The 17,613-nt window shown below is 45.1% G+C and overlaps 1 protein-coding gene across 2 annotated transcripts in view; it reads left to right on the top strand.

Moving 5' to 3' along the window:
* CDH24 (cadherin 24) overlaps positions 1–17,613 on the top strand; it is a 132,547-nt gene that overhangs the window by 69,185 nt on the left and 45,749 nt on the right. For both annotated transcript variants that reach the window (XM_056526914.1, XM_056526922.1), the window contains exons 4-6: positions 2,048–2,167; positions 4,667–4,834; positions 16,320–16,507. In XM_056526914.1, the coding sequence (XP_056382889.1) occupies positions 2,048–2,167; positions 4,667–4,834; positions 16,320–16,507 (476 nt within the window). The remainder of the gene's footprint in view (positions 1–2,047; positions 2,168–4,666; positions 4,835–16,319; positions 16,508–17,613) is intronic.

Below are 17,613 nucleotides of genomic sequence, written 5' to 3'. Positions count from 1 at the left end.
TATCCCTATGCCCGGGCTGCAAAAAATAAACAAAAAAAACTTTAACTCACCTCCCGTTGATCCAGTGCCGGCCTCACTTGCTTCCTGGGGACGGTAACGTCGGACAGCCATCAGCCTATCACGGGCCGCAGCAATGTTCCGCCTCGGCCAGTGATAGGCTGAGCCCACTGTCATGTAAGAAGCCGGCTTTTTACATGACAGTGGGCTCAGCCTATCACCGGCCGAGGCGGAACATCGCTGCGGCCTGTGATAGGCTGATAGCTCTCCGACGTTCCTGTCCCCAGCGTAAGGCCAACATAGGTGAGTTAAAGTTTATTTTGTTTAACTTTTGCAGCCCGGGCGTAGGGATACCGCACAGTATAGAGTGCCAGCACCGGCGGCCGCAACAAACAGGATGAGGAGGGCAGCGCATGCTGAGTAGTACCCTGATGGGGATGTGGGCTGATAATTAATAATGGGGGGGGGGGGGGGCTGAGAAATACCGTTATATATTGTGGAACCGCCAAAAGTTTAAAAACTACCGTGATACACACATTTGGTCATACTGCCCAGCCCTAGTTGTAGCTCATCATTTTTAATATATTTAACTAAAAACCTGAACGAAAAATAGAAAACAGATCCCAGAAAACACAGACTACAGCCATACAAAAATTCTCATATAAAAATACATGTACAGTATATAAACATATACACAACCCAACTCTTGAAGATAGAAATGATATCACAGTGTCCCTAGTGGCAGAGAAAAAAGAGTAGATGTGATAGTTGGGCAGAGCATGCAGCATATAGAAGAGCTTATGATTGATCAGTATCCTGGAAAAGGGAAGGCAGCTGCGCCTTAGACATTGGTGTTTCTCGTTCATCAAGGAGATAAAGGCCAGAGAGTAGGCATCACTGGTGCAGAGTATCATCTCAATGTTCCTGCTTTAGGGTGTGTTCACACAAGTACGTATTTAATTGCATTGAAGAATTCAAAGTCAGTAAAGAACTAAAAAGGAGAAGTCTTAGTATTTTATTCACACGTGTCCCCCATTTCTAAGTCATTCTTGACTTTGTATTCAACCATTGCTATTAAAAATCTGAACCTGTGAACACAACTAGAGATGAGCGAACTTACAGTAAATTCGATTCGTCACAAACTTCTCGGCTCGCCAGTTGATGACTTATCCTGCGTCAATTAGTTCAGCCTTCAGGTGCTCCGGTGGGCTGGAAAAGGTGAATACAGTCCTAGGAAAGAGTCTCCTAGGACTCTATCCACCTTTTCCAGCCCACGGGAGCACCTGAAGGCTGAACTAGTTGACGCAGGATAAGTCATCAACTGCCGAGCCGAGAAGTTTGTGACGAATCGAATTTTCTGTAAGTTCGCTCATCTCTAAACACAACCTTAAAATGATTTTAATAATAGATACTATTAAAATATATCTGCATTTATTATACACATTAGGGACACCAAAGGTGAGCGAAGACTTTAAAAATCAATTGTGGCTAAAATATATCATAATAGGGCACAATAGCAAGTTGCAGCATGTTGGCAATGGTATGTAGAATGCCCAAAAGAGCCGCAGAAAGGTAATACGAAAGATAGTTATTGAAGGGGTTGTCCTGTGGAATTTTGTAATTATTGTCCCAGCCTGCTTAAAAAAAATAACAAAATACTTTAACTTGCCTTATGCCACTCCCTCGTAGCTCCAGTATCAGGGCGCCCTGTCCACACCAGGCGACTCTGCTTTCCCCTGAGCTGCAGAGTGTATTGTTTACAGGGGGAACTGACAGTGCCGCTCGCCAATCACTGGCGAGTACTGTGATGTCCTGTCCGCAGCTCCAGCCGACTCCGGTGGAGCAGACTGTCAGAAGAGACCACCAGCCTGGAGATGGGGCGTCCTCATACCGCAGTGACAAGGGAGCAGAGGAAGGTGAGTGCTTATTATTTTTCTTAGGAAGTCTGGGGACAATTGCAAATTACAAAGTTTCACTGAACAACCCCTTTAATATTACTGTTTACTATGTTCCAAATAAAAACTAAAAGTAAACAATTTAACTTCCACAGGAACCTCTGTTATCCAGGTGACAGCCACTGACGCTGATGACCCGACATATGGGAACAGCGCTCGACTTGTGTACACTGTGCTGGAAGGTCAACCATACTTTTCTGTGGACCCTCAAACAGGTAACTAGATCTAGATAAATCAAGTTGTATGGCTGACACATCATCATACATTGTATATGTTATCATTAATCTCACCGCTGCAATAACAATAAGGGATAATAAATAGATATTTTTATTAATACATAATTATAATTTATTATAATGATAACTATTGGGTCTCCAAAGTCCTGAGAAACAGTACAGCATACTCCTAGATGATGTAGAAGCATACTGTTTTGTCTTTCTTGGTGACAAATGACCATTTAGACATTTTGAATACTTTTTATTCAAAACATTATTTATTTGCCATATATTTAGCATTTTAAACATCACTGCTTGCTGTAAGGGAATGGAAAAACCTAGAAAACCCTACACCTATTCATCACAGCTAAGAGTTTTCTACAGTTTAGTTTAGTCTAATGCAATTCTCTGTCAGCTAAACAGAATGGAATCTATTATATGTAAACTGATAATCTTATAAAACTATGGGGAAAAGATCTGTACTGCTGATGTGAAGACAGCCTAGACTTGATAACAATTCTCTACTGTAGATTTCCCTAAATTATGAATATTTAAAGTGAATCTGAAACCCAAATACAAAGTGCTATAGTTCGGGTAAACCTGATTGAAAAGATGTATTATTCACTAAGATCCCTAATACTGTTGTAGACTTGTAGGCTATGTTCACACACCATTCTGCATAACATGAACTGCTCGGGAATGCTCCTTCTCATAGATGGAAATGCATTCCGTGCAGAATCCATGGAAAATCTTTCTGCTCGAGTCTGTTGACATACGGGCACTGGCATAAAATGGACCTCTCCAAATACGCAGTCTCATAGGCGGCAATGCATTCAGTGCGGAGTCCACAGAAAGAATGGACACGTCCATTCTTTCTGCGGAAACTGGAATTTGAATTTGCCACGTACACCTCGGAATTCCAATGCAGAATTCCGCTCAGAAGTTCTGGCGTGTGAACATAGCCTTAGAGCTGTTAGGAGTCGTGCTTCGGTCAGACATGCTGGTCGCAGACGCACTCCTTCTCCGCTCTTGCTTCGTGACCCGACCTTGCTACAGTGCCGCCAGCCCAGACCTCCTGCCTTTCCTGATTTCGAGTTGCCTTATCCTTCCTGTGCCACGTACACCTCGGCTGCCTGTGTGGACGAGTCGTATCAGGGGTAGCGACCTGGGTGCCGCCTGCCGCAGCAAGTCCATCCCGCTTTGCGGCGGGCTCTGGTGAAAACCAGCGGCACCTTAGACTCCGCTCCCTGGTACGGCCCACACCATCATCCACACAGGTACAGCGGATCCACTTCAACAAGAGCTCTGCCTTAACAAGAGCTTCTGTTGCTAATATGCAAATATGCTCCTTTGCACAGTGGAGTTGGCTTTCTGAGCTTCCCTGCCTCTTTCCCCTCTGCTGCCATATGCCCACCCACTTCTGAATTTGCATAACCTTTTTTAGAGCAGTCATGGCCTAATGACATGGTAGCTTATGCCTCTTTGACCACTCTGAAAAGGTTATGTATATTTAGAGGTGGGTGGGCATATGGTAACAGAGAAATCGGAGGCAGAGAAGCTCGAAGAGCCGGCTCCCGACTGCATTGTGGAAAGGAGCATATTTGCATATAAGCAACAGAGACTTTAAGTCTACAACAGTACTGTGGATCAAAGTGAGTAATACATGATTTGGGCAGCATAAAACTAATGACACGTTCCATTTAAAAATTACATTGCAAACCTGTGGTAATCCAGTCTTACAAGGTAAACCTTTTAACTTCATACAAAGTGTAAATTGATAAGTGGAGGTAACTTGCAATTCATAGGTAGGAGCAAGGTCTTTTATCAGGCATGGTATGCACCCTATAAACCTCAGTACAATCTTCAGTCCCTGAAGTAGAACATTATAGCTGTCATGTAGGCATGTTTTAAAGACATGGCAATGTTTGTTTGTATTTGGGCATAAAGTGCATTTGCACCCCCTCAGCCCACCAATGGCGCCATAAGCAATCGTTCACTTTGCCTACTACTCAGCAGGCCTTGTCCCTGTGCACACTCCATAATGGTTCAATTTAGCTGCAGCCTTATTATAAACCAGCACCTCAATAAGAGTCCAGAGAACTGATAAATCAAGTAATCCCCTTATTCATATACTGTTTGGATTAGTAATTGAGGGATTAGACCACTTTATACTATACATCCTGCGCATGTTGATAAATCAGATTATCTTGGTAACATGCTGCAACAAAGAAGTTCTATGTGCATTATAAAACTATTGTGTCACCTCTTTGGATTCCAATTAGTGTACTAAATCCATTTAATCAGCAGTTAGCAATTTTGGGTTACCTTTTCAGGGATCCAAGAGAAACTAGGGATTTCACAAAATATGCAAATCTGTGCATGATACACTACAAACCAATTTATATAGTCAAAAGCAAAATGATTTTTGAATTGTTTTAGTATTTGTAATACTCAATAAACACAAATACTTAATACCAGTTATTTTTACTGTCTCCTCAGGGGTGATACGTACTGCAATCCCAAACATGGACCGGGAGACCCAGGATGAGTTTCTGGTTGTCATACAGGCCAAAGATATGGGAGGCCATGTGGGAGGACTTTCAGGCTCTACTACTGTTACTGTCACATTGACAGATGTCAATGACAATCCACCCAAATTTCCACAAAGTAAGAGCAAAACTTATCCTGATAAACATTTTCTTGGAGTTTTAACTATTACTGAAAGGGGTTGTCACAGAAGCAAATACTCATTTACTCAATTCCAAAGACAACAAATATTGAATAGTAATCATTTAGAAACTGCATCTGTGTCTAGATATTTCTGTTATGTGTATTATGGCACCATCTGGTGTTCTTTAGGTTACCTCTCAGAGAGTCCACCCGATGTGTCCAGTGCCAGTGGTCGCACATGTTGAGTAGCTCAGTTAGGACTTTTATGTATGGGGGAACAAAAGTGATTCCTGTTGTGCAGACCAGCTAATAAGAATTCATGTACTAAAAGTGGCTCCTTCTCACTAGTTGGTAAGAGATATTAGAAATATTTAGACATGGGAGCATTTTTTTTAATGATTTCTATTGAAAACTTAAAATACTTTGTATAGCGCTTAAAGGGGTACTCCGGTGCTTACACATCTTATTATATATTATAATATGCCTCATTGCGGGAGTCCCGCTGCTGGGGACGCCCGTGATCATGCACGTGGCACCCCGTTTGTAATTAGTCCCCGGAGCGTGTTCGCTCCGGGTCTGATTACGGTCGACCGCAGGGCCGGCGGCGTGTGACGTTACGCCTCCGCCCCCGTGTGACTTCACGCTCTGCCCCTCAATGCAAGCCTACGGGAGGCCGCGGGCCATGCAGTCGACCATAATCAAATCCGGAGCGAACACGCTCCGGGGACTGATTACAAACGGGGTGCCGCGTGCATGATCACGGGCGTCCCCAGCGGCGGGACTCCCACGATCAGGCATCTTATCCCCTATCCTTTGGATAGGGGATAAGATGTGTAAGCACCGGAGTACCCCTTTAATACTATCTGTATATACAGGGTTGGCCATTTATATGGATACACCTTAATAAAATGGGAAATGGTTGATGATATTAACTTTCTGTTTGTGGCACATTAGTATATGTTAGGGCGGAAACTTTTCAAGATGGGTGGGGACCATGGCAGCCATTTTGAAGTCGGCCATTTTGAATCCAAATTTAGTTTTTTCAATAGGATGAGGGTCATCTTACACATCAAACTTATTGGGAATTTCACAAGAAAAACAATGATGTGCTTGGTTTTAACGTAACTTTATTCTCCCACTCTTCACACACCGCAGGAGAAATGCTAGCACAGGCTTCCAGTATCCATAGTTTCAGGTGCTGCACATCTTGTATCTTCACAGCATAGACAATTGCCTTCAGATGACCCCAAAGATAAAAGTCTAAGGGGGTCAGATCGGGAGACCTTGGGGGGCATTCAACTGGCCCACGATGACCAATCGACTTTCCAGGAAACTGTTCATCTAGGAATGCTCGGACCTGACACCCATAATGTGGTGGTGAACCATCATGCTGGAAAAACTCAGGGAACGTGCCAGCTTCATTGCATAAAGAGGGTAACACATCATCATGTAGCAATTTCACATATCCAGTGGCCTTGAGGTTTCCATTGAAGAAGAATGGCCCCACTATCTTTGTACCCCATATACCACCCCATACCATCAATTTTTGTGTTCCAACAGTCTTGGAGGGATCTATTCAATGTGGGTTAGTGTCAGACCAATAACGTTGGTTTTGTTTGTTAACTTCACCATTCACATAAAAGTTTGCCTCATCACTGAACAAAATCTTCTGCGTAAACTGAGGGTCCTGTTCCAATTTTTGTTTTGCCCATTCTGCAGCACCTGAAACTACGGATACTGGAAGCCTGTGCTAGCATTTCTCCTGCGGTGTTGCTATCAGTGTGTGAAGAGTGGGAGAAGAGGGTTGCATTGACAATCCAACACAATGGGCAGCACATTGAACACATTTTATAAGTGGTCAGAAACTTGTAAACAACTCATGAAAGAATAAAGTTACGTTAAAACCAATCACATTGTTTTTCTTGTGAAATTCCCAATAAGTTTGATGTGTCACATGACCCTCTTCCTATTGAAAAAACAAAAGTTGGATTCAAAATGGCCAACTTCAAAATGGCCGCCATGGTCACCACCCATCTTGAAAAGTTTCCCCCCTCACATATACTAATGTGCCACAAACAGGAAGTTAATATCCTCACCCATTCCCATTTTATTAAGGTGTATCCATATAAATGGCCCACCCTGTATATTTCTTTCATTTTAGTTTCATGTTTCTTTTATACTTTCTCAGTAAATAGGGTTAACATGCAGTAATGCAGAACACTGAACAGACTCTATCCAGTCTTCAATGATTGGTGAAAGTAGTCAATAAGGAATTAAACAATCTTTACTGACTAGTTCCTATGAGATCTTTGGTTACAGTTTAGGCGGAATCAGCAACAATTTCATAGTCCATGGAGAGAGCCCAACTATTCTCTGATGTCTTCCATAGGGCAAAACAGGAATCGAAAAGCTTTCATACTGTCTGGTAGTATAGTTTTCCCAAGATGAGCGTCATCAGGGGTGCATTAACCGCACCTCTATAATAGAAAGTGAATGTCAAACAGGCATGTATTAGCAGCTATTGAACAGCTGACGATTATGTTATGGCCTCCAATAAAGAAAGATGCAGCATACATTTTCCCTGTCTGGGACAAATAGCAAATAAAAGTAACTGTAAAACTGTGTCTTCAGTTTAATACTTTAAAACTGATAATATATAATAGCATATCTGCGGGATGCTTGAAACAGGTGCAGGGCTCGCAGTCCTTGAACACTGTGATCTACTCTGAAATTCTTTAGCGTACAAGGAGTGAATATGAAGAGACATAAAAACATAGAATGTGTCAGCAGATAAGAACCATTTGGCCCATCTAGTCTGCCAAATAATCTGAATCCTTTGAATAGTCCCTGGCCCTATCTTATATGGAGGATAGCTGTTACGCCGAGCGCTCCGGGTCCCCGCTCCTCCCCGGAGCGCTCGCTACACTCTCCTCACTGCAGCGCTCCGGTCAGATCCACTGACCCGGGGCGCTGCGATACCGCCTCCAGCCGGGATGCGATTCGCGATGCGGGTGGCGCCCGCTCGCGATGCGCACCCCGGCTCCCGTACCTGACTCGCTCTCCGTCGGTCCTGTCCCAGCGCGCGCGGCCCCGCTCCCTAGGGCGCGCGCGCGCCGGGTCTTTGCGATTTAAAGGGCCACTGCGCCGCTGATTGGCGCAGTGGTTCCAATTAGTATGTTCACCTGTGCACTCCTTATTTATACCTCACTCCCCCTGCACTCCCTCGCCGGATCTTGTTGCCATTGTGCCAGTGAAAGCGTTTCCTTGTGTGTTCCTAGCCTGTGTTCCAGACCTCCTGCCGTTGCCCCTGACTACGATCCTTGCTGCCTGCCCCGACCTTCTGCTACGTCCGACCTTGCTTCTGTCTACTCCCTTGTACCGCGCCTATCTTCAGCAGTCAGAGAGGTTGAGCCGTTGCTAGTGGATACGACCTGGTCACTACCGCCGCAGCAAGACCATCCCGCTTTGCGGCGGGCTCTGGTGAAAACCAGTAGTGACTTAGAACCGATCCACTAGCACGGTCCACGCCAATCCCTCTCTGGCACAGAGGATCCACTACCTGCCAGCCGGCATCGTGACAGTAGATCCGGCCATGGATCCCGCTGAAGTTCCTCTGCCAGTTGTCGCTGACCTCACCACGGTGGTCGCCCAGCAGTCACAACAGATAGCGCAACAAGGCCAACAGCTGTCTCAACTGACCGTGATGCTACAGCAGCTACTACCACAGCTTCAGCAATCATCTCCTCCGCCAGCTCCTGCTCCTCCTCCGCAGCGAGTGGCCGCTTCTGGTCTACGACTATCCTTGCCGGATAAATTTGATGGGGACTCTAAGTTTTGCCGTGGCTTTCTTTCCCAATGTTCCCTGCACTTGGAGATGATGTCGGACCAGTTTCCTACTGAAAGGTCTAAGGTGGCTTTCGTAGTCAGCCTTCTGTCTGGAAAAGCTCTGTCATGGGCCACACCGCTCTGGGACCGCAATGACCCCGTCACTGCCTCTATACACTCCTTCTTCTCGGAAATTCGAAGTGTCTTTGAGGAACCTGCCCGAGCCTCTTCTGCTGAGACTGCCCTGTTGAACCTGTTCCAGGGTAATTCTTCCGTTGGCGAGTACGCCGTACAATTCCGTACTCTTGCTTCAGAATTATCCTGGAATAATGAGGCCCTCTGCGCGACCTTTAAAAAAGGCCTATCCAGCAACATTAAAGATGTTCTGGCCGCACGAGAAATTCCTGCTAACCTACATGAACTCATTCACCTAGCCACTCGCATTGACATGCGTTTTTCCGAAAGGCGTCAAGAGCTCCGCCAGGATATGGACTCTGTTCGCACGAGGCGTTTTTTCTCCCCGGCTCCTCTCTCCTCTGGTCCCCTGCAATCCGTTCCTGTGCCTCCCGCCGTGGAGGCTATGCAGGTCGACCGGTCTCGCCTGACACCTCAAGAGAGGACACGACGCCGCATGGAGAATCTCTGCCTGTACTGTGCCAGTACCGAACACTTCCTGAAGGATTGTCCTATCCGTCCTCCCCGCCTGGAAAGACGTACGCTGACTCCGCACAAAGGTGAGACAGTCCTTGATGTCTACTCTGCTTCTCCACGTCTTACTGTGCCTGTGCGGATATCTGCCTCTGCCTTCTCCTTCTCTACTATGGCCTTCTTGGATTCCGGATCTGCAGGAAATTTTATTTTGGCCTCTCTCGTCAACAGGTTCAACATCCCGGTGACCAGTCTCGCCAGACCCCTCTACATCAATTGTGTAAACAATGAAAGATTGGACTGTACCATACGTTTCCGCACGGAGCCCCTTCTAATGTGCATCGGACCTCATCACGAGAAGATTGAACTTTTGGTCCTCCCCAATTGCACTTCCGAAATTCTCCTTGGACTACCCTGGCTTCAACTTCATTCCCCAACCCTGGATTGGTCCACTGGGGAGATCAAGAGTTGGGGGCCCTCTTGTTTCAAGGACTGCCTAAAACCGGCTCCCAGTACTCCTTGCCGTGACTCTGTGGTTCCTCCTGTAACCGGTCTCCCTAAGGCGTATATGGACTTTGCGGATGTTTTTTGCAAAAAACAAGCTGAGACTCTACCTCCTCACAGGCCTTATGATTGTCCTATTGACCTCCTCCCGGGCACTACTCCACCCCGGGGCAGAATTTATCCTCTGTCCGCCCCAGAGACTCTTGCCATGTCCGAATACATCCAGGAAAATTTAAAAAAGGGCTTTATCCGTAAATCCTCCTCTCCTGCCGGAGCCGGATTTTTCTTTGTGTCCAAAAAAGATGGCTCTCTACGTCCTTGCATTGACTACCGCGGTCTTAATAAAATCACGGTAAAGAACCGCTACCCCCTACCCCTCATCTCTGAACTCTTTGATCGCCTCCAAGGTGCCCACATCTTTACCAAACTGGACTTAAGAGGTGCTTATAATCTCATCCGCATCAGAGAGGGGGATGAATGGAAAACGGCATTTAACACTAGAGATGGACACTTTGAGTATCTGGTCATGCCCTTTGGCCTGTGCAACGCCCCTGCCGTCTTCCAAGACTTTGTTAATGAAATTTTTCGTGATCTCTTATACTCCTGTGTTGTTGTATATCTGGACGATATCCTGATTTTTTCTGCCAATCTAGAAGAACACCGCCAGCATGTCCGTATGGTTCTTCAGAGACTTCGTGACAATCAACTTTATGCCAAGATAGAGAAATGTCTGTTTGAATGCCAATCTCTTCCTTTCCTAGGATACTTGGTCTCTGGCCAGGGACTACAAATGGATCCAGACAAACTCTCTGCCGTCTTAGATTGGCCACGCCCCTCCGGACTCCGTGCTATCCAACGTTTTTTGGGGTTCGCCAATTATTACAGGCAATTTATTCCACATTTTTCTACCGTTGTGGCTCCTATCGTGGCTTTAACCCAAAAAAATGCCGATCCCAAGTCTTGGCCTCCTCAAGCGGAAGACGCCTTTAAACGGCTCAAGTCTGCCTTTTCTTCGGCTCCCGTGCTCTCCAGACCTGACCCATCTAAACCCTTCCTATTGGAGGTTGATGCCTCCTCTGTAGGAGCTGGAGCGGTCCTTCTACAAAAAAATTCTTCCGGGCATGCTGTTACTTGTGGTTTTTTTTCTAGGACCTTCTCTCCGGCGGAGAGGAACTACTCCATCGGGGATCGAGAGCTTCTAGCCATTAAATTAGCACTTGAGGAATGGAGGCATCTGCTGGAGGGATCAAGATTTCCAGTTATTATTTACACCGATCACAAGAACCTCTCCTACCTCCAGTCTGCCCAACGGCTGAATCCTCGCCAGGCCAGGTGGTCTCTGTTCTTTGCCCGATTTAATTTTTAAATTCACTTTCGGCCTGCCGATAAGAACATTAGGGCCGATGCTCTCTCTCGTTCCTCGGATGCTTCGGAAGTTGAACTCTCTCCGCAACTCATCATTCCTCCTGACTGCCTGATTTCCACTTCTCCAGCCTCCATCAGGCAAACTCCTCCAGGAAAGACCTTCGTCTCTCCACGCCAACACCTCGGAATCCTCAAATGGGGTCACTCCTCCCATCTCGCAGGTCATGCAGGCATCAAGAAATCTGTGCAACTCATCTCTCGCTTCTATTGGTGGCCGACTCTGGAGACGGATGTCGTGGACTTTGTGCGAGCCTGCACTATCTGTGCCCGGGATAAGACTCCTCGCCAGAAGCCCGCTGGTTTTCTTCATCCTCTGCCTGTCCCCGAACAGCCTTGGTCTCTGATTGGTATGGATTTTATTACTGACTTACCCCCTTCCCGTGGCAACACTGTTATTTGGGTGGTCGTTGATCGATTCTCCAAAATGGCACATTTCATCCCTCTTCCTGGTCTTCCTTCAGCGCCTCAGTTGGCTAAACAATTTTTTGTACACATTTTTCGTCTTCACGGGTTGCCCACGCAGATCGTCTCGGATAGAGGCGTCCAATTCGTGTCTAAATTCTGGAGGGCTCTCTGTAAACAACTCAAGATTAAATTAAACTTTTCTTCTGCATATCATCCTCAATCCAATGGACAAGTAGAAAGAATTAACCAGGTCTTGGGTGATTATTTACGACATTTTGTTTCCTCCCGCCAGGATGACTGGGCAGATCTTCTACCATGGGCCGAATTCTCGTATAACTTCAGAGTCTCTGAATCTTCCTCCAAATCCCCATTTTTCGTGGTGTACGGCCGTCACCCTCTTCCCCCCCTCCCTACCCCCTTGCCCTCTGGTCTGCCCGCTGTGGATGAAATTTCTCGTGATCTTTCCATCATATGGAGAGAGACCCAAAATTCTCTCTTACAGGCTTCATCACGCATGAAGAAGTTTGCGGATAAGAAAAGAAGAGCTCCTCCCATTTTTTCTCCTGGAGACAAGGTATGGCTCTCCGCTAAATATGTCCGCTTCCATGTCCCTAGCTACAAGTTGGGACCACGCTATCTTGGTCCTTTCAAAATTTTGTGCCAGATTAATCCTGTCTCTTACAAACTTCTTCTTCCTCCTTCTCTTCGTATTCCTAATGCCTTTCACGTTTCTCTTCTTAAGCCACTTATCATCAACCGTTTCTCTCCCAAACTTGTTTCCCCCACTCCTGTTTCCGGCTCCTCGGACATCTTCTCCGTCAAAGAGATTCTGGCATCCAAGAAGGTCAGAGGGAAAACTTTTTTTTTAGTTGATTGGGAGGGTTGTGGTCCAGAAGAGAGATCCTGGGAACCTGAGGACAATATCCTAGACAAAAGTCTGCTCCTCAGGTTCTCAGGCTCTAAGAAGAGGGGGAGACCCAAGGGGGGGGGTACTGTTACGCCGAGCGCTCCGGGTCCCCGCTCCTCCCCGGAGCGCTCGCTACACTCTCCTCACTGCAGCGCTCCGGTCAGATCCACTGACCCGGGGCGCTGCGATACCGCCTCCAGCCGGGATGCGATTCGCGATGCGGGTGGCGCCCGCTCGCGATGCGCACCCCGGCTCCCGTACCTGACTCGCTCTCCATCGGTCCTGTCCCGGCGCGCGCGGCCCCGCTCCCTAGGGCGCGCGCGCGCCGGGTCTTTGCGATTTAAAGGGCCACTGCGCCGCTGATTGGCGCAGTGGTTCCAATTAGTATGTTCACCTGTGCACTCCTTATTTATACCTCACTCCCCCTGCACTCCCTCGCCGGATCTTGTTGCCATTGTGCCAGTGAAAGCGTTTCCTTGTGTGTTCCTAGCCTGTGTTCCAGACCTCCTGCCGTTGCCCCTGACTACGATCCTTGCTGCCTGCCCCGACCTTCTGCTACGTCCGACCTTGCTTCTGTCTACTCCCTTGTACCGCGCCTATCTTCAGCAGTCAGAGAGGTTGAGCCGTTGCTAGTGGATACGACCTGGTCACTACCGCCGCAGCAAGACCATCCCGCTTTGCGGCGGGCTCTGGTGAAAACCAGTAGTGACTTAGAACCGATCCACTAGCACGGTCCACGCCAATCCCTCTCTGGCACAGAGGATCCACTACCTGCCAGCCGGCATCGTGACAATAGCCTTATGCTTATCCCTATCTTATATGAAGGATAGCCTTATGCCTATCCCTATCTTATATGAAGGATAGCCTTATGCTTTTCCCTATCTTATATGAAGGATAGCCTTATGCTTATCCCTATCTTATATGAAGGATAGACTTATGCTTATCTCTTTCTTATATGAAGGATAGCCTTATGCTTATCCCTATCTTATATGAAGGATAGCCTTATACCTATCTCTATCTTATATGAAGGATAGCCTTATGCTTATCCCATGCATGTTTAAACTCCTTCACTGTATTTGCAGCGACCACTTCTGCAGGAAGGCTATTCCATGCATCCACTACTCTCTCAGTAAAGTAATAATTCCTCATATTACTCTTAAAACTTTGCCCCTCTAACATAAAACTATGCCCTCTAATAGATTTTCTTCTTGTAAATATGCTCTCCTCCTTTACTGTGTTGATTCCCTTTATGTATTTAAAAGTTTCGATCATATCTTCTTGTCTTGTCTTTCTTCCAAGCTATACATGTTAAAGGGGTTATCCAGGAATAGAAAAACAGAGCTATTGTCTTTCAAGAACCGTTCCCCTTCTGTCTCCTGGTTGGGTGTGGTTCTGCAGCTCAGTTCCTTTGAAGTAAATGGAGCCTGGTTGTAATACCATACACAACCTAGGGACAGACGTGGAGCTGTTTTTGAAAAAAATTGCTCTGTTTTTCTATTCCTGGATAACCCCTTTAAGGTCCCTTAAACTTTCCTGGTAAGTTTTATCCTGTAGTCCATGTACTAGTTTAGTGGTTCTTCTCTGAACTCTTTCCAAAATACCTTTTGGAGATACCGTCTCCAGTACTGCGCACAATACTCAAACTAAGATCTCACCAGTGTTCTGTACAGCGGCATGAGCACTTCTCTCTTTCTACTGCTTATACCTCTCCCTATACACCCAAGCATTCTGCTAGCATTTTCTGCTGCTTAATAACATTGTCTGTATGACACGTCACCCATGGCCTGTGGGTCGGAGAACAGCCACTGGAAATCACTCTAAAGACTAGTTACTTGGCTTTTTTAAAAGCATTTCAGAGTTAATCATAGTGTGGGGGGACCCAACATGGTTTGGGCAGCATAAAACAGGTGACAGATTCTCTTTAACCCCTTAAGGACGCAGGGTTTTTCAGTTTTTGCACTTTCGTTTTTTCCTCCTTACCTTTTAAAAATCATAACCCTTTCAATTTTCCACCTAAAAATCCATATTATGGCTTATTTTTTGCGCCACCAATTCTACTTAGCAGTGACATTAGTCATTTTACCCAAAAATTCACGGCGAAACGGAAAAAAATCATTGTGCGACAAAATCGAAGAAAAAACGACATTTTGTAACTTTTGGGGGCTTCTGTTTCTACGCAGTGCATATTTCGGTAAAAATTACACCTTATCATTATTCTGTAGGTCCATACGGTTAAAATGATACCCTACTTATATAGGTTAAATTTTGTCTTACTTCTGGAAAAAATCATAACTACATGCAGGAAAATGTATACGTTTAAAAATGTCCTCTTCTGACCCCTATAACTTTTTTATTTTTCCACGTATAGGGCGGTATGAGGACTAATTTTTTGCGCCGTCATCTGAAGTTTTTATTGGTACCATTTTTGTTTTGATTGGACTTTTTTATCACTTTTTATCCATTTTTGAATGGTATAAAAAGTGACCAAAAATAAGCTTTTTTGGACTTTGGATTTTTTTTTACGTGTACGCCATAATTAACAATATATTTTTATAGTTCGGACATTTACGCATGCGGCGATATCACATATGTTTATTTTTATTTACACTGTTTTATTTTTTTTATGGGAAAAGGGGGGTGATTCAAACTTTTATTAGGGAAGGGGTTAAATGACCTTTATTAACACTTTTTTTAAACTTTTTTTTTGCAGTGTTATAGGTCCCATAGGGACCTATAACACTGCACACACTGATCTCTCATGCGGATCACTGGCGTGTGATCAGTGTTATCGGCGCTTGACTGCTCCTGCCTGGATCTCAGGCACGGAGCAGTCATTCGTCGATCGGACACCGAGGAGGCAGGTAAGGGCCCTCTCGGTGTCCTGTAAGCTGTTCGGGACTCCGCAATTTCACCGCGGCAGTCCCGAACAGCCCGACTGAGCAGCTGGGTCACTTTCACTTCAGTCGCGGTGGTCAGCTTTGATCGCCGCATCTGAAGGGTTAATGCATGGCATCACCGCGATTGGTGATGTCCTGTATTAGCCGCGGGTCCCGGCCGTTGATAGCCGCCGGGACCGACGCGGTATGCCGCGGGGACACCGCGTGACCCCGCAGCATAACGCGGGAGCCGGTGGAGGACGTAAATATAGTACAGGATTTTTTTTATTTGACTATGCTACAAGGGCTGTAAAGTTAGTGTAGTTCATAATATGGTGTCTGTACCTGTGTGTGACGGTTTTCTCACAATTCTTAAGTGATTTTCACCCCCATATTTATTTTTAACAGCATACAAAATTACACAGGTCTCGGGTTTTCCCATGTTGTAGTGCGTCGACACCTGACATCACTAGTCAGGTGATGACAGGGAGCCTGTTTGCTTCAATGGGTGGAGCTACCACTGAGTGGGAGAGAGATCACTTTGCAACAGCTGTAGGCACCCTGGTTAAAAAACACTGGACTTTGAATGGAATTCAACTCATTTGTGTTTCAATGAGTGGGTGGGGTGGCTGATGTGTGGAAGGGAGGAAAGTGACCTCAAACTTACAAGCATGGAACTATGGGATGTGTAGCTTGAGAACGTAATCCAACAGGAAATATCCCGTTCCCAAAAAGATAGCTACAGCATTATGGTAATCTCACAATAGCCATTTAGCCCCAAGACAAGCGCAGATCCTTCCTAATCATGTCCATTACTGTCTGGCAGGTATGCACTAAAATCCCCTTATGGTAGATAACCCCTTTAATGAGCACTCCACTTATTCTGTTACAGATTTATATCAGTTCACTGTTTTAGAGGACACTGCTATTGGATCTGTCATTGGTAGACTTCGGGCACATGACCCAGACACTGGTGAGAATGCAGTGATGTACTACAGCATCCTGGATGGTGATGCCGGGGACACTTTTAGTGTGATGGCAGACTCTGCAGGACAAGATGGAATTCTCAGAGTACAGAAGGTGAAATATTTCCAGACTGATTGTGGATTTATAAAATAAAAACATTTGCTAAAATGGAATCAAATCTTTTACCAGTGGTAAAAACTTTTCTTTAAAGAGAGATGAACTTTAAAAAAAAAACTGGATCAAGAACAAATACACTAAACTATAAAAGGGTTGACTGAGGTGACTGAAATACACAATAGCCTATGTGTAAAAATAAATAAATGAACGACAAATAGAAAAACATTTTTAGACCTTTCAGGTTAACCCTAATCATTTTGTTATTGATATTATTGTTATATATTGATAGAAGTAGGCAATATTTGTTTTAATTAAAAGCAGACATGTAGCTACATATGTGAAAATAGAAAAAGAATGAAAAAGAAAGCGAATAGTTAGTTGTTTATTAGTACTGTATAACATTTTAGTGCAAGAAAGGCTTGCCACAGAGCCCTTATGGCATCCTGAGTGTACACAACTAAAGTATAATCATAAAATATAGTAAAAACTACCTGTAAAAAATAAATAATATATATTTGACCTTACAAGTCACAATAGTTCAGAAAATAGCTGCTATTGCAGTACAGAGTAACACCAGGGTATTGTATAGTATCACCACAGTGTTATATGTTTCCCATAAGAAATTTTGTGTATTGTAATCATTTTGATGCAAAAACGTAATGTTATATCTAGTGTCCTCCATAAGGAAATGGTAACTAGTGTAACCACAGTGTATATCCTGGTTACTGTAAAATAAAAAAAAGAGAGATGATCATTCCTGTTGAAACAAAGATTGGTGCACCGATTCAGAAGTGGTCGCTGACTGCTTCCAGGCTGACTATGCAGGTGACCTAGAGAGAGACAGTCATGCCTTCAACTTTATGGCTTCTCAAAAGTGTATGTGCATCAAAATATATCCGTCGAGGGCTGCCAGTCTTGTTGGTATACATAGTGGACAGGGCTGATGTTTAGTCTGTTATATTCATTAGAAAAGATGGTCCGACTACCACGGTCTGCAAGCAATAAGCCTTTGTGAAAACTGCTAAATGTAAATAATAGTCAATACTATGTGCTACTTTTCTCACCTTTAACATTATGTACATATTATATTGTATATTTCAGTC

This window comes from Hyla sarda, chromosome 1 (assembly GCF_029499605.1).
Source record: "Hyla sarda isolate aHylSar1 chromosome 1, aHylSar1.hap1, whole genome shotgun sequence".
NCBI lineage: Eukaryota > Metazoa > Chordata > Amphibia > Anura > Hylidae > Hyla > Hyla sarda.
The sequence above is the reverse complement of the archived record's forward strand: the minus strand, read 5'-3'. Positions and strand labels throughout refer to the sequence as shown.